Genomic DNA, 25264 nt, shown 5'->3' with positions numbered 1-25264 from the left:
TCTCCTGTGTAAGGGGTGCTTCACACACAGCGAGCTCGCTGCCGAGATCGCTGCTGAGTCACGTTTTTTGTGACGCAGCAGTGACCTCATTAGTGATCTCGCTGTGTGTGACAATGAGCAGCGATCTGACCCCTGCTGCGAGATTGCTGCTCGTTACACACAGCCCTGGTTCGTTTTCTTCAAAGCCGCTCTCCCACTGTGACACACAGATCGCTGTGTGTGACAGCGAGAGAGCGACAAATGAAGCGAGCAGGGAGCAGGAGACGGCGTCTGGCAGCTGCGGTAAGCTGTAACCAAGATTAAACATCGGGTAACCAAGGTGGTTACCCGATATTTACCTTAGTTACCAGCCTCCGCTGCTCTCACGCTGCCTGTGCTGCCGGCTCCGGCTCTGTGTCCCTACATGTCATTCTCTGTTATCTGTTGTAAACACTCAGATTAGGAGGGGGGAGGCGTGCCATCACACACAGGAGAGCAGACTCCGCTCACTTTACGGCAGGCTGTAATCTGAGCTTTTTATACAGTGGAAATTCAGTAGGATTTCAGAAGCTGCTCCCCCTAGTGTTTAACAGTGGAAAATATCAAACTTTTTAATTTTTTTTTTTTTTTATATATTTTGCACAATTAAAAAAAAAATAAATATTTAAACAAAACATTTAAACATTATTACTTTACATTTTTTCCAGTTATATATATATATATATATATATATATATATATATATATATATATATATATATATATATATATATATATATATATATATATATATATATATATATATTTTTTTTTTTTTTTTACGATCCCTTCCCTTTAAGATCAGACCAAGATATCAGCACTTGAGGGTGCTGTTAATGTGAATTATGGGTATGTGTATTGTAATGATTGGTGTCAAGTGTGTGAAAAAATGGAGGAATCTTTACACCCACTCATAATGAACCGGCTTCACTAGTCACACCATTGCCACCATGGCAAATTGACAAATTGGTTCGATTCTCATGCTGGAGAGTTGTATGAGCGCTGTTTGATTGGTAATCCAAGTGCAATGTGTGTGTGGTGTGTGGTGTGTTTTTTTTTGTTTTTTTTTTTTTTTTGATATAAAGGCAAATCATAGTTTATTTGAAGCCACGTACAATGACTTGTGAAAGAATTCGGCTCCCTTGAATTTTTCCCACATTTCTACAATGGAATGGTTCACAAATAAATGTATCCAGGTGTTAGAATGGCCAAGTCAAAGTCCAGACCTGAATCCAATCGAGAATCTGTGGAAAGAGCTGAAAACTGCTGTTCACAAACGCTCTCCATCCAACCTCACTCAGCTCGAGCTGTTTGCAAAGGAAGAATGGGCAAGAATTTCAGTCTCTCGATGTGCAAAACCGATAGACACATATCCCAAGCGACTTGTGCTGTAATTGCAGCAAAAGGTGGCGCTACAAAGTATTAACTTAAAAGGGATGAATAATATTGCACCCCAATTTTCAGTTATTGTTTTTTTTTTTTTTTTAAAGTTTAAAATGAGCAATAAATTTCATTCAACTTCACAATTGTGTCCCTCTTGTTGTTGATTCTTCACCATAACATTAACATGTTTATCTTTGTTTAAAGCCTGAAATGTGCGAAAAGGTTAAAAAATTCAAGGGGGCCGAATACTTTCACAAGGCACTGTATAAGAAAAAAAAAAAAACTATTTAAGGGCTGTCCTCCACACTCCTCAATGGGAGTAAAGCCATTTGGGATGTGTTTGGCAAACTACATGCTTAGCAGATCTATTTTGGTAAGTTTGTTTGTTCATTCCAAACATTTGAACATACAGTATTTAACCTTGAACACCACGGAGCGTATACTGCTGCACTGGGTTTTATCCTGCAGGTTTGGCGAGACCTACCCAGATGCTACTACGAGGAGGCGACGCAGCATCATCATAATCAGCATCTCAACATTAATATGCCGTGCCATGGTGAGCCTGTACTCTGTGGAGTTGGATTTTTGGATGCGTTTTTCTCGCACAGCACATGGATGTATGATGAGTGATCCATGTGCGGTCCGTTTTATGTTTTTTTTTTTTTCACTTTTTTTCTCTTGCACCCATAGGCTTGCATTGGTGAGTCTCGCCCAAGATACCCTTGTAATCGCAGCATGCTGCAATTTTCCTTTTCTTGCCCTTTATTTTCTTCCCCTTTATTTGTTACAGTCCGATTGGAGCTGAAAAAAAACGCGGATTAGAGCTGCCTTATTGATTTAACATTGGTTTGAGGCCAATGTGAGATTTTCTGACATTGCACTCGCACGCGTCATACGCAAGTGTGACTCCAGCCTAAGGCCGGGGCCACACTGGGTACTAGTGCGATCCTCGCATGACACTCAGCTCACGCTGGCAGCACAGCAGAGCCAAGTGTCATGCGAGTGTCTCTGCGACTGAGGTCAGACTGTGCGAGCGGACCTCAGCTGCGGGGGGGTGGGCCAGTGCTGCGGAGGGGAGGGATTTATCTCCTTCTCTCCTCCATAGCCAGCTATTGCCATTCTCTCCCTGCACTCATGGTACACCGATGTACCGCAAGTGCAGTGCGATTATTTATTTATTTTTCTTCTCTCTTGCCCCATACACTTGAATGCGTGTGAGAGTCTCGCATTAGTCACAGCATGCTGCGGTTGTTTTCTCAGTCCAATTAGGGCTGAGAAAATAATCGCTCATGTGTGCTGACACACAGGCTCATATTGGTCTGAGTGGAATGCGATGTTTTATCACACTCCACTCGCACCGTTTTTCTTGCCGTGTGTCTTAGGCTGGAAACACATCTATGCGTGTAAAATCGGTCCGACTGGGCTGAAAAAAACTCGGCTGATTTTAGTTCACAATAGTTCCGAGCGCAACGCAAGTGCGATGCTTTTTCTGAATAAATTTAATGATTTTACTAGCGTGTGTAATGCGTATTTTTTTACTATGTCATCTGCCATTCAGCTCTGTTACATGGCCGCTGACAGCAGACAGACAGCCATGTAGCAGAGCTGAATGGCAGATGACGGCAGACACGGAGCTGCACGATCAGAATGAACTCGGGTGAACTTCACCCGACTTCATTGTCATGCTGCGGCTCTGTCTGTGCCGCGTCCTGATTAGCGGTCACCTGTGAAGGGCTCACCGGTGACTGCTAATGCCCTGAGTGACTGAAGTTAGCAGCCCTCTCTCATACTCACCGATCCTCGGCGCGGAACTGCACGGCGTTCACACTGCTCCGGCGGCTTTTACTATTTTGAAAAAGCCGGCTGCTCATTAAACAATCTCGTATTCCCTGCTTTCGCCGCCAACAGGCGCCTATGATTGGTTGCAGTGAGACACGCCTCCACGCTGAGTGACAGGTGTCTCACTGCACCCAATCACAGCAGCCGGTGGGCGTGTCTATACTGTGCAGTGAAAAAAATAATTAAAAAAAACGGCGTGCGGTCCCCCAATTTTAATACCAGCCAGATAAAGCCATACGGCTGAAGGCTGGTATTCTCAGGATGGGGATCTCCACGTTATGGGGAGCCCCCCACCCTAACAATATCAGTCAGCAGCCGCCCAGAATTGCCGCATACATTAGATGCGACAGTTCTGGGACTGTACCCTGCTCTTCCCGATTTTTCCCTGGTGCGTTGGCAAATCAGGGTAATAAGGAGTTCATGGCAGCCCATAGCTGCCACTAAATCCTAGATTAATCATGTCAGGCGTCTCCCTGAGATACCTTCCATGATTAATCTGTAAGTTACAGTAAATAAACACACACCTGAAAAAATCATTTTATTAGAAATAAAAAACACTAAAATTCCCTGGTTCACCAATTTAATAAGCCCCAAAAAGCCCTCCATGTCCGGCGTAATCCAGGATGGTCCAGCGTCGCTTCCAGCTCTGCTTCATGGAGGTGACCGGAGCTGCAGAAGACTCCGCCGCTCCTGACAGCTCCACACAGCTAATGAAGGGAATAGCGCGATCAGCTGAGCTATCACTGAGGTTACCTACTGTCACTGGATACAGCGGTGGCCGCAGGTAACCTCAGTGACAGCTCAGATGATAGTGCTACTCACCTCAGTTGCTGCATGGAGCTGTCAGGAGCGGCGGTGTCTTCTGCAGCTCCGGTCACCTTCATGCAGCAGAGCTGGAAGCGACGCTGGACCATCCTGGATTATGCCGGACATGGAGGGCTTTTTGGGGCTTAATTTAAATTGGTGAACCAGGGAATTTGTGTTTTTTTTTTTTTTTTTTTGGTTTTTTTATTTTTTTTGTGTGTGTGTGTGTGTGTGTGTGTACTGTAACTTACAGATTAACCCCTTCAGCCCCCAGCCTGTTTTCACCTTAAAGACCCGGCCATTTTTTGACCAATTTTGACCAGTGTCACTTTGACAGGTTATAACTCTGCAACACTTCAACGGATCCTGGCGATTCTGAGCTTGTTTTTTCGTGACATATTGTACTTCATGTCAGTGGTAAATTTAGGCCGATATGTTTTGCGTTTATTTGTGAAAATTTCGGAAATTTGGCGAAAATTTTGAAAATTTTGCAATTTTCAAAATTTGAAATTTTATGCCCATAAATCTAAAAGATATGTCACACAAAATAGTTACTAAATAATATTTCCCACTTGTCTGCTTTACACCAGCGCAATTTTTGAAAAAAAAAAAAATTCCGTTAGGAAGTTAGAAGGGTTCAAAGTTCATCAGCAATTTCTCATTTTTCCAACAAAATTTACAAAAAAATTTTTTAGGTACCACATCACATTTGGAGTGATTTGAGAAACCTAGGCGAAAGAAAATACCCAAAAGTGACCCCATTCTAAAATCTGCACCCCTCACTCTGCTCAAAACCACATCCAAGAAGTTTATTAACCGTTTAGGAGCTTCACAGCAACCAAAGCAATGTAGACGAAAAAATGAAAATGTTACTTTTTTAACACAAAAATGTTACTTTAGCCATAAAAATTAGTATTTTCACAAGGGTATCAGGAAAAATTTATCATAAAATGTATTGTGGATTTTCTCCTGAGTACGCAGATACCCCATATGTGGTGGAAATCAAATGTTTGGGCACACGGCAGGACTCTGAAGGCAAGGAGCGCCATTTCACAGCAAAATTGGTTGGAATTATTAGCGGACGCCATGTTGCGTTTGGAGACCCTCCTGAAGTGCCTAAACAATGGAGCTCCCCCACAATTGACCCCATTTTGGAAACTAGACCCCCCCCCCCCATACAAAAAAAATTAGTTTGGCAAAATAAAAAATACAGACAACAGTAAAAAAAAAAAAAAAAAATGAGCGCCTGCCACTAAGACCAGTGCCAAACGTGAGAGCAATGCACGAGTCTCGCATCATCCACTGCAGTCTGGAAGCGAGCAACTGCGCTGGATAATGCGATGCGGGTGGGCAAATGAGAAAGGGCGCAGCGGATGGAAGATGAGAGAGGGCGCAGCGGGTTGAGGAGCGGCAGAGGATGGGAAAGGGCGCAGCGGATGGATGATGGGAAATGGCGCAGCGGGTGGAGGAGAGGCAGAGGATGGGAAAGGGCGCAGCGGATGGAGGAGCGGCAGAGGATGGGGGGGGGAGGGAGGTGAGAAGGGGATACCTACCTTACAGGAGGGATCTAGGCAGCAGGATCACAGCAGACAGAAGAGGCAGCAGATGAAAGAGGCAACAGATTGAGGAGGGTGAGAGGGGGCAGTAGATTAAGAGGATGGGAGAGAGCAGGCAGCAGATCGGGGAGGGGGGTAGAGTCTGATGGGGGAGAGAGAGATGGCACATGGAGGAGGGTGGCTTGCAGCACATGTGGGGGGAGGGTGGCTTGCAGCGGTACATGTGGGGGGAGGGTGGCTTGCAGCGGTACATGTGGGGGGAGGGTGGCTTGCAGCGGTACATGTGGGGGGAGGGTGGCTTGCAGCGGTACATGTGGGGGGAGGGTGGCTTGCAGCGGTACATGTGGGGGGAGGGTGGCTTGCAGCGGTACATGTGGGGGGAGGGTGGCTTGCAGCGGTACATGTGGGGGGAGGGTGGCTTGCAGCGGTACATGTGGGGGGAGGGTGGCTTGCAGCGGTACATGTGGGGGGAGGGTGGCTTGCAGCGGTACATGTGGGGGGAGGGTGGCTTGCAGCGGTACATGTGGGGGGAGGGTGGCTTGCAGCGGTACATGTGGGGGGAGGGTGGCTTGCAGCGGTACATGTGGGGGGAGGGTGGCTTGCAGCGGTACATGTGGGGGGAGGGTGGCTTGCAGCGGTACATGTGGGGGGAGGGTGGCTTGCAGCGGTACATGTGGGGGGAGGGTGGCTTGCAGCGGTACATGTGGGGGGAGGGTGGCTTGCAGCGGTACATGTGGGGGGAGGGTGGCTTGCAGCGGTACATGTGGGGGGAGGGTGGCTTGCAGCGGTACATGTGGGGGGAGGGTGGCTTGCAGCGGTACATGTGGGGGGAGGGTGGCTTGCAGCGGTACATGTGGGGGGAGGGTGGCTTGCAGCGGTACATGTGGGGGGAGGGTGGCTTGCAGCGGTACATGTGGGGGGAGGGTGGCTTGCAGCGGTACATGTGGGGGGAGGGTGGCTTGCAGCGGTACATGTGGGGGGAGGGTGGCTTGCAGCGGTACATGTGGGGGGAGGGTGGCTTGCAGCGGTACATGTGGGGGGAGGGTGGCTTGCAGCGGTACATGTGCTGCAAGCCACCCGCCCCCCATATGTGGGGGGAGGGTGGATTGCAGCACATGATGGGATAGGAGGTGTAGTGGCGATGGAGAAGGGGCAGCCGATGAAGGAGGCGGCGGCCGCCGATCGGGAACAGTGGGGGCCGATTCGGGGGCAGCAGCGGCTGAAAAAGGTGGGTGCGGCGGGGACAGTGGCGAGCGTGGCGGCGGGGACAGCGGTGGATCGGGAGCGACGGCGGGGACAGTGGCGGCGGGGACAGCGGTGGATCGGGAGCGGCGGCGGGGACAGTGGCGAGCGTGGCGGCGGGGACAGCGGTGGATCCGGAGCGGCGGCGGGGACAGTGGCGGCGGGGACAGCGGTGGATCGGGAGCAGCGGCGGGGCTGGCGGTGGCATCTGAGACAGCGGCGGTGGCGGGCGGGGGTATCTGAGACAGCGGCGGTGGCGGGCGGGGGTATCTGAGACAGCGGCGGTGGCATCTGAGACAGCGGCGGTGGCGGGCGGGGGTATCTGAGACAGCGGCGGTGGCGGGCGGGGGTATCTGAGACAGCGGCGGTGGCGGGCGGGGCGATCTGAGACAGCGGCGGTGGCGGGCGGGGCGATCGGAGACAGCGGCGGTGGCGGGCGGGGCGATCGGAGACAGCGGCGGTGGCGGCGGGGCGATCGGAGACAGCGGCGGTGGCGGGCGGGGCGATCGGAGACAGCGGCGGGGCTGGCAGGGCGATCGGGGAGAGGGGCGGGCGGCAACTTACCGATGGGCACCCGCAGAGACCGCTCTCCTCGGCTTCCAGGGACGGTCACAGGCCGCAGATCCACATTGATTGGAGAGAACGGTCACAAGACCGGTCTCTCCAATCAGAGCTGGGGGCGGGTGAAGCACCGATCACCCAGCTCCAGCCAATGGCCAGTGCTACAGCAGCACTGATCAGGGCTGGATTTAAATGTTCCAGCCATTTTCAATGGCTGGAACATTACAGTGACTGTAATTGGCTGAGCGGCGTTTGTCAGCCAATCACAGCCTCTGTAGGTTCGGGGAGGAGGCACCACCCCTCCTGAGGTCAGGCAGAGGTCCCCTCCATCCCGAATCTACCGTTTAATCAAAGAAATTGGACTCCCCGGGGCTCCGGGACCGCGATTTCGCCATGACGTACTGGGTACGTCATGGGTTGTTTAGCACCATGTCACCGTGACGTACCCAGTACGTCAAAGGTCGTTAAGGGGTTAATCATGGAAGGTTTCTCGTGGAGACGCCTAACATGATTGCTCTAGGATTTAGTGGCAGCTATGGGCTGCCATTAACTCCTTATTACCCCGATTTGCCAACGCACCAGGGAAAATCGAGAAGTGCCGGGTACAGTCCCAGAACTGTCGCATCTAATGTATGCGGCAATTCTGGGCGGCTGCTGACTGATATTGTTAGGCTGGGGGGCTCCCCATAACGTGGAGCTCCCCATCCTGAGAATACCAGCCTTCAGCCATATGGCTTTATCTGGCTGGTATTAAAATTGGGGGGACCGCACGCAGTTTTTTTTTTTTAATTATTTTAATTATTTATTTCACTGCACAGTATACACGCCCACTGGCTGCTGTGATTGGGTGCAGTGAGACACCTGTCACTCAGCGTGGGGGCATGTCTCACTGCACCCAATCATAGGCGCCTGTGGGCGGGAAAAGCAGGGAATACGAGATTGTTTAATGAACGGCCGGCTTTTTCAAAATAGTAAAAGCCACCGGAGCGGTGTGAATGCTGTGCAGCGCCACGGAACGGTGAGTATGAGAGGAGGGGAAAATGACCGACAGACTGTGAGAGAGGGACAGAGATAGTGACGGACCGACAGAGAGAGAATAGAGACCGAGAGGGAGAGACCGACTGACAGAGAATAGTGATTGACAGACATTGTGACACATCACTCGTTTCCAGTGTTTTAGGAAACATGCGAGAAATGTATTTAGAAAATCGCATGTCACTAGGATGGTGTGAATGCCGTCCCGTGACATTTATTATTTACACGCTCCCATAGACTTGCATTAGAGAAACTCGCAGTAGAAACTCGGAAAAAAGCAGCATGCTGCGATTTATTTATTTATTTATTTATTTTTTTTTTCTTCCCTCTCTTCCTCAGTCCGATTTTTGGACTGAGACAAAAAATCGCAAATGCGAGCTGAATCATTGACTAACATGTGTCCGACTCCAATGAGAGTTTTTCTCGCATTGCTCTACTGCGAGAAACTCGCAAGTGAGAAGCAGCCCTTAGGCCTAAGTGTTGCTTCACGTTATTGAGGTAGAAGGATTTGATAATCCACCAAAGAAGGGCAGAAGAAGGTGGGCGAAAAGGCTATGAGAGCGTGAAGTTTTCACACCAGTCTCTGGTGAACGACTGGCATTCTAAATCATACGTAAACGCGCTTTCGAATTCAGCCAATGGTGAGACGTTGTAACTTGGTAGCCACGCCTTTTCGCACGCCCACCAAAGACTAAACCACTTGTCCAATGCAATGTCTTGACAAGGTGTTAGCAATTTACTACACTGTGAAATGTAATGCCGACAAGCGATCCTTTTTAACCAAACTGAAAGATCTGGTTTTGCGGCAATCGAACAATATTACGATCGCTAGAAACTTACACATTGCGAATATTGCTGTCTTTTAATATGATATTGTAATAATTTTTTTTTTTTTTTCGCCCTGTTTAATAAGGGCTTAAGCCGGTGCCAGAGGAGTTTTTCGTTCGATAGCTGTATCATGTTTACATGGGTATGGAGGTCTCATATACATCTTACACTGGGTTTGCACACAGCATTTTGATTTTTGAAATGTTTTCTGTGGCATTTTGATTAGTTTTTATGAAAATATATAGCCCTGTGCTATTTTTTTTTTTGTATTTATAATGGGTGTTTTTTTTAAAACAAACAAAAAAAAGTTGACAATCCTGTCCAGCTTGAAGGAGAAGTCCTTGCTTTGTACTTCTTTTACATTCACTTCTGGCTTGAAACTGCCACAAAAATGGCTTGAATGCTGCATGTGAAACTAATTTATATAGTTTTATGCAGGCATTTTGTCATCTCCATTTCAAATTAATATGACAAAAGCTACAATTCTGACTTTCCAGCACTGCAAAATGGCAAATCAGCCTTGTTACAATGGTGTTAGTATTTTTACATAGTTTGTACTTGGTGGTTATCAGAAATAGATTTTCGTAAAAGACAAAACTACCGTATATATTGGTAAGCGATATTTAGAACATGGAAACCCTCTGAAACTAAATTTTCCAGCCTATTATTTGGGGCTACAAATGTTTTGTTTTGACCTTCCTAAAAAAAAAAATAAAAAAAATATAAATATATATATATAATATATGTGTGTGTATGTGTATATAATGTCAAACAAAACATTTGTAAACATTATATGTATGTGTGTATGTATATGTAATATAGAATATATATATATATATATATATATATATATATACACACACACACACATTAATATATATTTATATTATATTATATATATATATATATATATATATATATATATAATGAAAGTCAAACAAAACATTTGTAAACATTATATGTATGTATATAGAATATATATATATATATCATGTCACTTCTTTCTTTCATTTCTTTCACTGTCTATAGGGAGAGGCAGCATGCAGAGCGCACGAATTCTGCAGGCACCAGGCGCTTCAGAACTGACCTTTTCAGCTGCGCTCTGAAGCGGACCTTTTGTGTGCGGTGCAGAGCGCACATAGCCTTAGAGAGAGAATGTTTTATTCCCTCTGGAAACCTCGGGCTGGAAAGATCAGGCTGCATTTTGAACACGCCCTATCACATGACAAGTTAGGTCATACCGGGCAGGAGCCCGTACACTCTAGCATCTACCACGAAATCAGACACAAGCGAGCAGATCCCACCCACATTTGCAGCAATCGTAATGTGAGCTAGCAGTACACTAGGTTTTCATGGCAAATTGAAGCAGCTGCTCCTCCTAGTGTTTACAAGTGGAAAATATTAAAACTTTTTAAATTATTTTTCGTATTTGATGCTATGAAATAAAATAAAACATTAATACTTTTACATTTGTTCAATTTATTGATGTTTTTTTGTTTATGGCACATTCCCTTTTTAATCTGAGCAGTGATTGTCCTAGAGTAATTGGGTGGGGTGTATGTAATATTTGATTACTCATGAACCATTTCACGTGACGGTTGATTATTTTCCCCTTCTAGATTTGTTTGCTCTGTAAACTGTATGACTAAACAGATTGCATAAACATGTTTGTAGTGAGGAAGCGCTGTCCTTGTGACTGGCCTAATTGGAGTCCTTTCACAGAGAACGCTTTGAAAGACTGTGTAATCTTGGGAATTTGTACTCCCAATCATACACCATTCTGTTCTCCCACATATATTGAGGAAGTTAGATTATAATGAAATAAAAATCAAACATTTGGAAAGTCATAATTCTCGATTGATGATGTAGTATTCATTTACGCCATTCAGCTAAACATCCAGTGTGTGGGCAATGGGCAAAAAATGTCTCAGAAAATGTTATTTTTATGTTGTTCATTGAGCATAAAAGTCTCCTAGAAACAGGATTCTCCATATCGGTGCGATTAAACTTGTACAGTGGAACCTCGGTTTACCAGTAACTTGGTGTGCGAGTATTTTGCTATACGAGTATAGCTTGCTGTAAATTTTTAACTCAGTTTACGAGAAAGCTTTGCTGTACGAGCAAATACTCACCGCACACACTTCCGGTTCAGTATTTTCACTGCGCTCTGACCCACTCTTGTAGTCCTCACAAACACATGCGCGCACACATGTTCCATCGCCAGCCTCCCGGTTCTTGTAGTTCGCTGGCACAGGATGTGTATCAGGTAACCATCGTGACGATGGAGGAACTTCCGCTGTCTGCCGCTACTCAAAGGCAGCATGCTGGCCAATCTGAGACAAGCGGCTCCTGCCTTTGACGTCAGCTTGCTGGCAGTGGAAGCTCCAGCATCAGTCGTGATAGTTTGCCGGTACAGGATGTGTATCTGTTAACTACAAGAACCAGGAGGCCGGCAATCAAACGAAGGTAAGGTGAGCATAATGTGCTTGTGTGGAATGACAGAATAGGGGACCAGGATGGGACATTTAGCAAGTTGTGGAAGGAATTGTCTGTATTCCAATGATTTCCTATGGGAAATCTTGCTTTGCTAGACGAGTAACTTGGTTTACAAGCACACTCCCAGAACGGATTGTTCTCGTTAACCAAGGGTCCACTGTATAGGTCTTTTCATTTTTATATCTGTAGTTTAAAAGGGATTTGTCAGTAGAATTATCCCTCCTAAGGAGTCTATATGGGTATGCAAGTCATAGAAGGCTAAGTAAAATATCTGTAATCCAATGTCTTATTCCAGGGAAAGCTATGTTTTTCTCTTGTATGTAAATGACCTGTTAAAGGGGTTGTCTACAATTCTAACAACCCCCTTCTCCATCCCTATGATTCACCCTAACAAAAAATAACACCTATATTTGCCACCACATGTTCTCCTTGCAGTCATTCGGCACTGGCTTTGCTCTCCTCCAAAAGGACATCATTGGATAACCGGAGGAAGTGATAGGACAGCTGCAGCTATCTCCTGATCTCACTGTGTATGATTACTGACACTGTACAGCATTGAACACCTCTGCAGTTATCTTCTAGTGTTTCAGCTTCCATCTCACAGGCAGGCAGTGCAGCAGTACAGCACAGCTGCAGCTGCAAATGTGTTTGTAATGAGACAAAGTTCAGTTCTACCGTACTGTATATTAGTTACATATCTCAAACTGGTAATGTCCCCTTTCATTTCATCGGCTTTCGAGGCAGATTCTTATGCAGGTCAGTGTCTGACTCGTAGATCTTAACAATTCCTTGACATATAATAAAAAAAAGTGGATTTCTCTGGAATAAGACACCAGATCGCAGATATCAAGGTGTCATTAAATTACGCTTCCTATGAGCTACATGCCAATATAGACTGCTTAGGAGGATCCTGAAAGATTCCTTTAAGTGTTGAACATTAATAAAACTTGGAAAACAGCAATACAAACTAAACTTTTTTTTTTTTCTTTTTTTATAAAAGGTGTGTATGTGTTTATTTTTACACCAGTGGAACTATGTAAGGGCTTGCTTACATGGCAAGGTGATGTTTTTACTGATACAGTACTATTGTGGTGTACACATGACATTTCGTAATGCATTTTTTTTTCTTTGTGCAGTTGTAGCGTCCGGAATTTGGCTTTTTTTTTTTTTTTTTTTTTTTTACAGGATTATGCGTTTTTTTTTTTTTGTTTTTTTTTTCCCTGTCAATATATGAGGGCTTGTTTTTTGCGGTACAAATTGTATTTTTCAGTGACACCATTCATTTTATTACATAGTGTACTGCAAAAAGGATCGGTGAATTCCATGTATGGTGAAATTGCATAAAGTGCAGTTCCACAATGGTTTTTCAGGTTTTTTTATTTACTTGATCTGTCAATATGATTTCACAGGTCAGTATGAGTATGCAGATACTAAACATGTATAGTTTTTTATTTTATTTAACCTCTTTATGGCCATGGATGTGTGGTGAGCCGACGGTGATCCTGCACCTGCATATGTCTGCTGATTTGAACAGCAGACATGTTTAGCGAACATGTGCAGGTGTATCCGCGATCCACCCACGCCTGCTGGCCCATTAGATCACGCTGTCAAAATGTGACATCGCAATTTTTAAATGACTGTGGTGGAGGTTGGAGATCGCGCCGTTCCCCGCTATCGCCCGCCCTGTGACTCGATCATGGGGAGCCGATGGTTGCCATAGTAGCGACATATGAAAAAAATAGTTCAAATCACCCCTCAATCGCCCTGTTTTGAAAATAAGTAAAAATAAATAAATTAAAAATTACACATTTAGTATTGCTGCATTCAGAAATGCCCGATTTTTATCAAAATATAAAATCAATTAATCTGATCCGTATATGGCTCAGCGAGAAATAATTCCATCAAGGTTCAATGAGCCATCAAGTGTGGGAAAAGATGTGGGCTCAGCATGTGAGCCTGTATCCAAGGCTGGGACATAGCCGATTGCGTAAATATACGCCCCCTCTCTTGAATGGGTTGAATGGAATCTGTTAGCAGAGTTTTGCTATAATCTGAGAGCAGCATGAAAACCTGGTTACAGTGGTTTGTCACTTGCTTGGCTGTGTATTTTACCATTTGAATAAAATCAAATGTTTTTCAGCAGGAAATGTATCCCTACATGACTGTGTCTCATGCCATTTAGTCCACTGCTGTGTGTAACCTTGCTCCCACCATTCATTGCAGTTTTCTGTCAATGTAAAAAGCTAAAGGAAGCTGCCTGCCATAAGTGTGTTTATGAGTTACACAGATCAAAGGTTGGGGGCATTGGATCACTGCCTGCATTTCCCCCACATACACACTATGAGCTCATAATGGAAGCAGGTTATCTGATGAAGAGCAGATATGGAGTGATGTTTACATAGTAATTAACAGGTAGCGGTCAATGTTGGGTCACCATTTAGGTCAGCACATGCAATGTTTCCCTGAAAATAAGACAGGGGCTTATGTTCTTTTTGCCTTTGAAAAAATGTGCGAACACTCATTTTCAGGTTGTGTCTTTTATATTTGCCTGCTGTATTAGTGCCCGAGGATTGCCCCCCCCCCCCACCCCCCCAATCCTCATCTCTCCTGAGCTGACAGTGACCGCTACATAGAAATACACGCGGTCACTCTCAGATCAGGAGTGCCGTCACTGATGATTGCATTGAGTAGGTGCCGACTAATTAAGTAAATGCATATTCACACACTTTCCCACCTGGAATCCCACCCACCATTATGAACCCTACACTCACACTCTACGCTTGCCGTACTGTATTACAGAATCAGGATTGCATCCCAATCCTCGGTGGCTCTCCTGAGCGGAGAGTGGCAGCTGCCTAGACATACACACTATCGCTCTCAGATCAGGAGTGCCGCCAATGATTGTGGTGAGCATGCACATGGCTAAGTGAATGGATAGTCCATCTCCTCTCCTGTAATCGCACTGCACTCTGTTTGGCTATGTGCGCACAGTGCGTTTTTCGCGGCGTTTTTGGCCTCAAAACTGCAGGACTTTGCTTCCCCAGCAAAGTCTGAGTTTTCATTTTTGCTGTCCGCACACATCTGTTTTTTTTTTTTTTTTTACCTGTGTTTTTGAGTTAAAAAAAAAATGGACATGTCAGTTCTTTCCTGCGTTTTCCCCCCATGCAATTGGAAAAATGCAGCAAAACGCAGAGATCAAAAACACACCAAATCGCGGCAAAAACGCATGCGTTTTTTATGCGTTTTTTCGACGCAGGTGCGTTTTTGTGTGTTTTTAGCGGCCAAAAACGCACAAACGCAGCATCAAAAAGACGCAGTGTGCGAACCTAGCCTTTGCCTGCTGTATTGCCAGCCTGAGGATTACACGCAATAATCGGTGAATCTCTTCAGCTGAGCTTGACAGCGTATATCTGTGCAACTATTACAATCAGCTCAGGAGAGCCACCAATCATTGCGATGTGATCCTGGTACATAGACTGTAAGCGTACGAGCAGGACCCTCACTCCTCTTGTTTTCTGAATTTTGTTATTTGTATTGGCTCATGTTGTCTGTACATGTCCCCTCTGAATTGTAAAGCGCTGCAGAATATGTTGGCGCTATAGAAATAAATATTATTTTATTTATTATTATTATAGTAATGCTGTACAGCAGGCATAGAATCTGAGCGCTGGGCGGTATTTTGGGTGACTATTAATTCACTTAATTAGCTTGGACTTAGAGCAACGCAGGCAGACAATGAAAGTTTTGTATCCTGAAATAGGGCTGCACAAGTGCCTCCTCGTTTAAGGGGTTCAAAAGTAAGGCTATGTGCGCACGTTGCGTACAGTCACTGCAGAAATTTTTGCAGCGATCTGAAGAGCACACGTGCGCTTCAAATCGCTGCAGAAAATGTCCGTAGTGAAAAAAAAAAAAGCCGATTCCATGCGCTCTGCCTGCAGCTTCTCCCATAGACAGAGCAGGCAAAGCGCACGGAAGAAGTGACATGTCACTTCTTAGAACTGCGCTCTAAAACGCCACGTGCGCACGGCTCCTGCATAATCTTCATAAATTATGCTCAGGACGCATGCAGTTACGCTGCGCTACAAAGCGCAGCATAACTGCATGTAATTACGCAACGTGCGCACATAGCCTAATTGGACAAATTTACTTTATTAAAAATGAACATTTTTATTTGTAGTACTCAGTAGAGAAAATTCTTTGCAGGCAATGACTTCCTGAAGTCTGGAAACCATGAAGGTCGCCAAACGCTGTTTCCTTCTTTTTGTTGCTTTGCCAGGCTTTAATTGCAACTGACTTCAGTTGTTGCTTATTTGTTGGTCTTTCTGCCTTACGTTTTATCTTTGTAAGCATGTGAAATACATGTTCAATGTGGTTGAGATCTGGTTATTGACTCGGCCATTGCAGAATATTCCACTTATTTGCCTTAGAAAGCTCCTGGGTTGCTTTCGCTGTATGTTTTAAGTCGCTGTTAGAGCTGAGCGGATTGCTCATAATCCGGGTCCGGCGGATCCGTCACGGGTTGTGAAAGGTCCGGATCCGATCAGGAATGTGGAGAGGATCCGGGGAAGAGAGAGATAGAGATCGAACCCGGATCGTGCAGCCGGATTCCCGGGTCGAGGTGTGACCCGGATCGGACCCTGAAACCGCGCGGATCCGGACTTTTACAGTTCGGGTCGGCTCAACACTAGTTGCTGTCCATCTGTACTGTGAAGCGCCATCCGATCAACCGTGCTGCATTTGATTGAATGTGAGCAGAAAATATTGCTCTGTAAACTTGAGTTTATCCGCCTGCTTCTGTCTTCAGTCACATCAATAAACACTAGTGACCCAGTGCCATTGCAAGCCATGCATGCCCATGTCATCACACATCTGCCACCATGTTTTACTGAAGATCATGAGCCGTTCCAAGCCTGCTCCATATTTCTTCCTTTTTATTTTGGTACAGATTGATCCTTGTCAAAAGAATTTTTTCCGGACCTAGGCTGACTTTTTTTTGTGTCTTTTTGGGTAAAGTGTAATCTGGCCTTTCTGTTTTTAAGGCTGATTAATGGTATGCATCTCGTGGTGAACCCATTGTATTTGTTCTTATGAAGTCTTCTCTTTATGGCAGATTTATATACTGAAACACCCACTTCCTGGAGAGTGTTCTTCACTTGGGTGGATGTTGTGAAGAAGTTTTTTTTCTTTGCCATAGAAAGGATTATGGGATCATCCACTGCTGTTGTCTTTTCTGGATGTCCAAGCATTTTTGAGTTCCCAAACTCTCCACTGAGCTCTAATGCCCGCCTCCCATCTTTCTTTTTTTTTTTTTTTTTTTTTTTATTATTTACTTTCCCTTACTAATCTAGTGCGTAGTGGTAGCTGCAGGCTGCCATTAACTCTTTTTTTTTTATTACCTCGACAAACACCTCACCAGGGCAACGGGAAGAGCCATGTGCAACGCCAGAATTGGCACATCCAATGGATGCGCCACTTCGGGGGCAGCTGTAAGCTGCTATTGTTAGGCTGAAAAAGGCCAAATAACCATGGCACATCCCACCATAATAATATCACCCCCCAGTTGTCTTACCATACCTTGACTGGTTTTAGAAAAATGGGGGGCCCCCCGTGTGTGTGTGTGTGTGTGTGTGTGTGTGTGTGTGTGTGTGTGGTTTGTGTTTTGTGGGTTTTTTTTTGTTTTTTTTTTTTTTTAATTCTTGTATATGCGGAATCCCCTCTATTTTTCATAACCATCCAAGGTACAGCTGAGGGTTGCAGCTGGTGCTGTTCCTGTGCTGGATATGAAAAATGATGTGGGGGGGACCCACATTTTAAAATTTATTTTTTTTTTTATATAAAAATAAATAAATCAGCTGGCCAAGCTAGCCATCACTCTATCAAGCTATTCAGTTATTTATTTATATCTAGTCCAAAGGTCTCAAACATTCGGCCCCCGAGGCTGCTTGTTGCGGCCCGCAGACGCCATGACGATCGCAGCTCTATGCCCGGGGCCAGCGCCGGCAGGACTTTACTACATTTGTATCATTTGCGGTGCCGCGCAGAGGAGATGTCTGCGTTATACCTATGGCTCCTGCCTGCCAATCAGATGCAAGGAAGTGATGTCGCTGTAAGACGTCACCTCCTCGCTCCTGATTGGCAGGCAGCAGCCATCTCCTCAGCGCGGCACCACAAATGATTCAATTGTAGTGAAATCCTGCCGGCCCCGGACATAGAACTGCGATTGTCACAGGCCACAAGAAGCATGTAAGATACGTGCGGGGCCGTATGTCTCCTCCGCAGGAGACCACAGTGGCCCGTGCCCGCGATCAGGGTTCGGAGCGCTGCGATCTCCTTGCAGTATTCTCCCTAGGGAGGGCATGTGGCTCTGCAGCATAAATTCACATGCTGCGGCCTCTGCAAGCCGCACCGCAGGTAAGTTTTCACAGCAGGCCGCACGAGCACAGTGGGCATGGGATTTCTAGAAGTCCCATCCACTTTGCTTGTACTGCACCGCAGCGTTTTGAACACAGCTGAAACATGCTACATTCAAAACTCTGCAAACACTGATTGTGGGCACACAGGGAATGGAGGAAAGGTGAGGAATTTTTTTTTTTTTTTTTCTCATATTACTAAAGATTGGGCCCAACATTACAAGGATGGGCACGATACTACAGGGATGGGCACAATACTACTGGGCACAATACAAGGATGAGAACCTTACTACAGGGCACACGGATGGAGGATATTACTGTGACATGGAGACAAGATGTTAGCTAAGATTACTATAAGATGCTGCTAATTGTAAAACAATATTACAAGAAGGTGATAAAATGTTAAAAAAAAATTCAAAATAAAGCTTTTTTTTATTTTTGCCATTAAAAATGCTCTTTTTATATTTAAACTTATTTAAACTTAACTAGTTCATGTTTTGTCATAATAAACAAATAAAAAATGTTCAAAAAAGTGGTCCAAAGGTGTATAGAAAAAAAAAACATGGAATCATTAAAAATGTCACTTTGTCCTACAAAGAATGCGGCCCCCCCTCAAGTTTTTTTTCTATATGCGGCCCATACACCCAGCCGAGTTTGAGACCCCTGATCTAGTCTGTTCTTTCTATCAATCTATATTTTTTTTTTTTTTTTTTTTTTAAAAAAAAAATCATTAACAATAATGCTGCAAAACATCATGCGTTTTTGGGCCACAAGCTGCATTTTCAGGAATAAAGATGCACTTAGGGTATGTGCGCACACTGCATCGTTTTTCTAACAGTCCTATTTGGACAAAATGTGAAGGCTGCAGCTGTTCTGTAGTCACAAGACAGTTTATGCTGGGGGACAATAATTACAAAACTCTGAGAATGTGACCAGTTGGTAGGTTGGGATCCCAAGGCTCAGACGTTTCCTATATCCCCCTAAAATGGCAATGAACTGTCTTTGACCCTGTCCAAGAACATGTAGTTTTTGGATAGAAGATGAGCAGTACATGGCCTAATATGTGTTTTGTAGTTTTTTGGGTTTTGTTTGTTGGAACTGAACTATGTAAATTGTTTTATTTTTTTTTTTTTTTTTTTTCCCATCTTTTTGTTAGATGCTCACAAGTGAACAAAAAAAGCGGTTAGTGGCTTAGTAGCCTTATTAGTAACATCCATGCGTCGGCGACTTCATTAATTAATCATTTACAACACATTTGGCATTCTGTTAATAAACAGTAGATTTTATGAGGGTCTTCTGCTGCAATATCATGACCTGCCAGCGAGGGAAGGCTTTGTCTGGAGCACACCTGAGTCTTATTACATTTATTCTCATAGTACACGACGCCAGAACTGAGCTAAACATAATTTTAACAAATATATGAAGCCTTGTCAATAATCCTGTTAAATCCATACACTAAGGCTATGTGCCCACGCTGCGGAAAATGCGCGGATTTCTCTCGGAAAAGCCGTGGATTTTCCAGAAATCTGCAGCACATCCCCAGCCATTTCTATGGCATTTGGGAAATGCTGTGCCCACGCTGCGGATTTTTCCGCAGCGGAAATCGTGCGGAAAAATCTGCAGCATGTCAATTATTGTTGCGGATTTCTCCGCAGGGTCCCATATACTTACCTGCCTCACCAGAGTCACTTTCTCCGTCCGGTGTACAGGAACGCGGTGTGAATCCAGGTACAGGAAGGAAGAGGTGGGCGGAGCCTGCACGAGCTCCGGTCATGTGACAGCCGGAGCTAGTTCAGGCCCGCCCACCTTCTCCTGCAGACTCAGAGAGTGACCCGGCTGCCGGAAAGCGAGGTGCTGCATAATGGAGGTAAGTATGAACTCCCCCGATCACTGCAGCACTTGTTCTGCATTGAGGATGCAGTGCCAAAGCCATGGTACTGTATCCTCAATACAGAAAGCCCGCACCATATCCGCAGGACATTCCGCAACATGGAAACAGACAAAAGTTGTGGTGCTGTTTTCTGGGAGCTCCTGCGGAATGTCCTGCGGATATATCTGCAGGACACTGTCCCCGTGGGCACATAGCCTAAGAGTTTTAACAAAATCCAGCATGCTGTGTTCTGACACTCCAGTGATGGGAGCACAAGACCTCTGGAAGGTTTTACATGCAGCAGAATGGCTCTAATTTTTGTCATTACAAATTTACAGGCATTTAGATTTTCTTTTTACAGAGATCTACAGTGCTTTGCGAAAGTATTCGGCCCCCTTAAATTTTTCAACCTTTTCCCACATTTCAGGCTTCAAACGTAAAGATAAAAATGGTAATGTTATGGTGAAGAATCAACAAGTGGGACACAATTGTGAAGTTGAACGAAATGTATTGCTTATTTTAAACTTTTATAAAAAATAATAAACTGAAAAGTGGGGCGTGCAATATTATTCGGCCCCGTTAAGTTAATACTTTGTAGCGCCACCTTTTGCTGTGATTACAGCTGCAAGTCGCTTGGGATATGTGTCTATCAGTTTTGCACATCGAGAGACTGAATTTCCTGCCCATTCTTCCTTTGCAAACAGCTCGAGCTGAGTGATGTTGAATGAAGAGCGTTTGTGAACAGCAGTTTTCAGCTCTTTCCACAGATTCTCGATTGGATTCAGGTCTGGACTTTGACTTGGCCATTCTAACACCTGGATACATTTATTTGTGAACCATTCCATTGTAGATTTTGCTTTATGTTTGGGATCATTGTTTTGTTGGAAGACAAATCTCCGTCCCAGTCTCAGGTCTTTTGCAGATTCCAATAGGTTTTCTTCAAGAATGGTCTTGCATTTGGCTCCATCCATCTTCCCATCAATTTTAACCATCTGCCCTGTCCCTGCTGAAGAAAAGCAGGCCCAAACCATGATGCTGCCACCACCATGTTTGACAGTGGGGATGGCGGGTTCAGGGTGATGAGCTGTGTTGCTTTTACGCCAAACATATCGTTTGGCATTGTGCCCAAATAGTTCGATTTTTGGTTTCATCTGACCAGAGCACCTTCTTCCACATGTTTGGTGTGTCTCCCAGGTGGCTTGTGGCAAACTTTAAACAGCACTTTTCATGGATATCTTTGAGAAATTGCTTTCTTCTTGCCACTCTTCCATAAAGGCCAGATTTGTGCACTGTACGACTGATTGTTGTCCTATGGACAGACTCTCCAACCTCAGCTGTAGATCTCTGCAGTTCATCCAGAGTGATCATGGGCCTCTTGGCGGCATCTCTGATCAGTCTTCTCCCTGTTTGAGATGAAAGTTTGGATGGACGGCCCGGTCTTGGTGGATTTGCAGTGCTATGATTCTCCTTCCATTTCAATATGATTGCTTGCACAGTGCTTCTTGGGATGTTTAAAGTTTTGGAAATCTTTTTGTAACCAAATCCGGCTTTAAACTTCTTCACAACAGTATCACGGACCTGCCTGTTGTGTGCCTTGGTCTTCATGATGCTCTCTGTGCTTTAGGCTGTGTTCACACACTGCGTTTTTTACCTGCGTTTTTGGTGCGTTTTTGCTGCAGGAATTTCTTGAGAAATTCTTGTAACCTTTCTGCAGACATTCCCCAGCCAAACCTATGGCAAAAATAATTAGCTGTGCACACACTGCGTGTTTTTCTTAAGAAAATTCTTTCTGTAGATTTTCTTAAGAAAAAGAATGAGCATGTCACTTCTTTTCTGCAGCTAACTGCGTTATTTGCCATAGATAGTGGCACAATAACGCAGGGAGCAACCAGCGGTAAGAGCGCAGGAGAACACTGAGACTATCACAGAGCAGGTGCATTTATATGGAGACTAGATTACACACTGGTGGATTATATTTATCATCATCAGTTATTTAGGACAACATTGGATCATTCAGAGATCCTCAATGAACTTCTGGAGTGAGTTTGCTGCACTGAAAGTAAAGGGGACGAATAATATTGCACGCCCCAATTTTCAGTTGCTTATTTTAAACTTTTGTAAAAAAGAATAAATAAATTTCGTTCAACTTCACAATTGTGTCCCACTTGTTGATTCTTCACCATAACATTAACATTTTTATCATTTATGTTTCAAGCCTGAAATGTGGGAAAAGGTTGCAAAATTCAAGGGGGCCAAATACTTTCACTAAGCACTGTACTGGCTATATAGGCTTCCTATTCAAATCGGATTTCTAATACTGTTTATTGTTGCAGCCGGCGATTTTGATAAAATATGGAAAGAACACTGCAAAGATGAAGGAAGACTTGGTGAATATGCTGTTGCAATGAAAAACTTAGCAGGTAATCACTGGTCGAAGAAGTGTGAAGGCGAAGGCCGAATTGAGTGGTGCCTCGGGTAACTATCAAATCACTTTTATATTAATATTTTAAATGTGTGTATGTAAAATGTGTATGTTTACTTCGTGCCTAGTCAGAATTACGCCTTTTCTGTATAACACAACCATGATGTAACACTAGGAGCTGGCTCTGGACTTGTCCTGCATCTCAAAGGCTGATTAGTTATTCATTTTATCTTAACAAAAAGGATGAACTGTGCCACCAATCATTTTCCTCACACTTTATACATAATTCCATGTAATAAAACCCTCCCCACAAAATTCATAAAATTGAAATAGTCATAGTATACCCCAAACGTGTGCGGCATTGTCCTCCCCTCAGAGTAATAACAATAGCGGAGAATACAGTGAGTCACTTTAAAATGGATCTGTACTTTCAAGAACATTTTGAAAAAAATGAACACAAGGTTTTTTTTGTTGCTTTGTCTTTTTTTTTTTTTTTTTTTTTTTCCTCCCTGTAGTAATCTAGCTTATCGGATATATCTGCTTGCTTCTCCATTTATCAGTCACCTGTCCCCTACCTCCTGATCTCTCCATTCACTCTGGAGAAAATGCTCAATGTCATGCTCGGACAAGATTAACTGCTGGCTCGCTTTTGTCATGTGGCAGTGTAGAGGAAAGGGCAGAGGAGAAGAAAGAAGCAGTGATAATAAACAATTTCAGGGAGTCAGTGGCGTTTGAGCTTTCTAACAAGTCGTTTACCTCACCCCAGAGCTGGGTTCACATCTAGACAGCTCAGTATTGCAGTAGAATTTCCTCTGTGTCTCTGCTGCTTCTCTGTGTGCTAAAAGAATGGATGAAGTGCAGGAATCCATCTTTTGTTGTGAATCGGGAGACTCTCCCACCAGGTCAAAATAGATTGCAAATTAAACATACAGACTGCAAAGGGACTCTACTGCCATACTGTATACATGGCCTCTTGGCCACTACATGGACCGGTGCAGAGAAGACTTCTATTTACAGCTGAAAGGGAGGTTGTGTTATCTGTAAGGCTAGGTTCACATTTCTGTTTTGCATCAGTCACATGCGTTGCTTGATGCTTGTGACTGATGCGTTGGACAACGGGTGACAAGAATTGAAATTCATTCAAGAAAGCGGATTCCGTTGTAAAACGAGTGATCGTTCACAATAGCCGGCTGCCGGCTTTTGAGAGCGATCGGCTGATCTCCCGGCCGCCGGCTTTTGAGAGCGATCGGCTGATCTCCCGGCCGCCGGCTTTTGAGAGCGATCGGCTGATCTCCCGGCCGCCGGCTTTTGAGAGCGATCGGCTGATCGCTGCTTTTGGAACGTTTTCGTGTATAGCTATGCTGGTTTGTTTTCTAAATATCTACAAATCTTACACCAATTATTACATTTGAGATAAAAAAGTTCCACAACTTGCTGAATGTTTATCAGGTACAGGTGTGCTGGCCTATTATTTGTTATTTATTTGTTGGGGGGTTTTTTTTGTTTTCATTTTCTAAAACTTGATATTTTGCATACTTACGAATTGATTGCAATTTTTAATGATTATCTTTTCCAGTGTCTGCCAAGAATATTTCTACAATGGAGGCAAAAGAAAAGCAATTGAAAAAGATGCAAGGAGAGCCGCCTTAAGTAATCCTCAGCCTCCTAGCTCTCATAGTTCTCTTATATCTGCCCCTGATGTTTCAGATATCTCCACAGAAAATCAAAAGTATGTATATTTTTGTGTGTAGAGAGTATTTCTAATGTAGGCAAACTGATATGCATGTGAAATTTTTAGGGCAGTACAGCAAAGAGTGCATTTCACTGTTATCAGTCAGATGAATGGCTTAATGGGCTAGGGAGCAGAGGCGCTTGCTCCACACAGCGCGGGCTAGGGAGCGGAGGCGCTTGCTCCACGCAGCGCGGGCTAGGGAGCGGAGGCGCTTGCTCCACGCAGCGCGGGCTAGGGAGCGGAGGCGCTTGCTCCACGCAGCGCGGGCTAGGGAGCGGAGGCGCTTGCTCCATACAGGGCAGGTCCCTGCTGTGTTGCACAGGCAGCACCCAACAGTTACTGATGCTATCGCAGCAATCTCCGATAGTGTCAGTTTAACTTCTTAAATGTTGCTGTTTAAACATGTGGCATTTAAAGGGCCTGCAACATGGCATAGTGGGTATTAAAACAGCCTCTGTATTTACTATGTTATTCCTATGAAGTCCAACCTGCATCTGGGTTTTATAGGAGACCAGTCATTTTACAACGCACTGCAGTATGCATTATGGAGGCAGATAGCTGTTCGCTTTTCTGACCAGATACTATATAATTGTGCTTTTCTGTTCGTGGGAGAGTAGATGGCTTGTGTTCCTGTATTTTTCCCATTCATGGCAGAAGCCTGCCTCATTTGTATATTGTGAGAGCTGATCCGTCATGTACACTGTTGCAGAGGGACAGCTGCTCTCAGCCTGGTGCTGCCAGGTAGGTGAATATTGCTGTAGGCGGACTACAAACAGAAGAACAGAGCTATTCATGCTTCAGTACAGCACGCTAGCTAGCACTTCATAAATTACAAAACTTATTTTGGCTTGACTAATTGCTTCGTCCAGTGGATAAATGACTGGATATGATGAATTACCATATGCTTTTGTTTGCTTACATATAGCATGTGCTTTAGTGGCTAATTGGTTTACTTCACAATTATTTACCTTGCTCAGCTTTTGTATCTGTTGGCTTGAAAAAATGTGGTGGGAGATTTTGGGATAATTTGTCATTACTGTATACCGTATTCTTCTCAAAACAAAGAAA

The 25264-nt window shown here is 44.6% G+C and overlaps 1 protein-coding gene across 1 annotated transcript in view; it reads left to right on the top strand.

Annotated features, from left to right (window-relative positions):
- SAMTOR (S-adenosylmethionine sensor upstream of mTORC1) overlaps positions 1–25264 on the top strand; it is a 61975-nt gene that overhangs the window by 18681 nt on the left and 18030 nt on the right. The window contains exons 2-3 of the mRNA XM_075342504.1: positions 22376–22517; positions 24041–24193. Of these exons, the coding sequence (XP_075198619.1) occupies positions 22376–22517; positions 24041–24193 (295 nt within the window). The remainder of the gene's footprint in view (positions 1–22375; positions 22518–24040; positions 24194–25264) is intronic.

This window comes from Anomaloglossus baeobatrachus, chromosome 4 (genome assembly GCF_048569485.1).
Source record: "Anomaloglossus baeobatrachus isolate aAnoBae1 chromosome 4, aAnoBae1.hap1, whole genome shotgun sequence".
Lineage (NCBI taxonomy): Eukaryota > Metazoa > Chordata > Amphibia > Anura > Aromobatidae > Anomaloglossus > Anomaloglossus baeobatrachus.
This window is presented reverse-complemented; position numbering and strand designations above follow the sequence as displayed.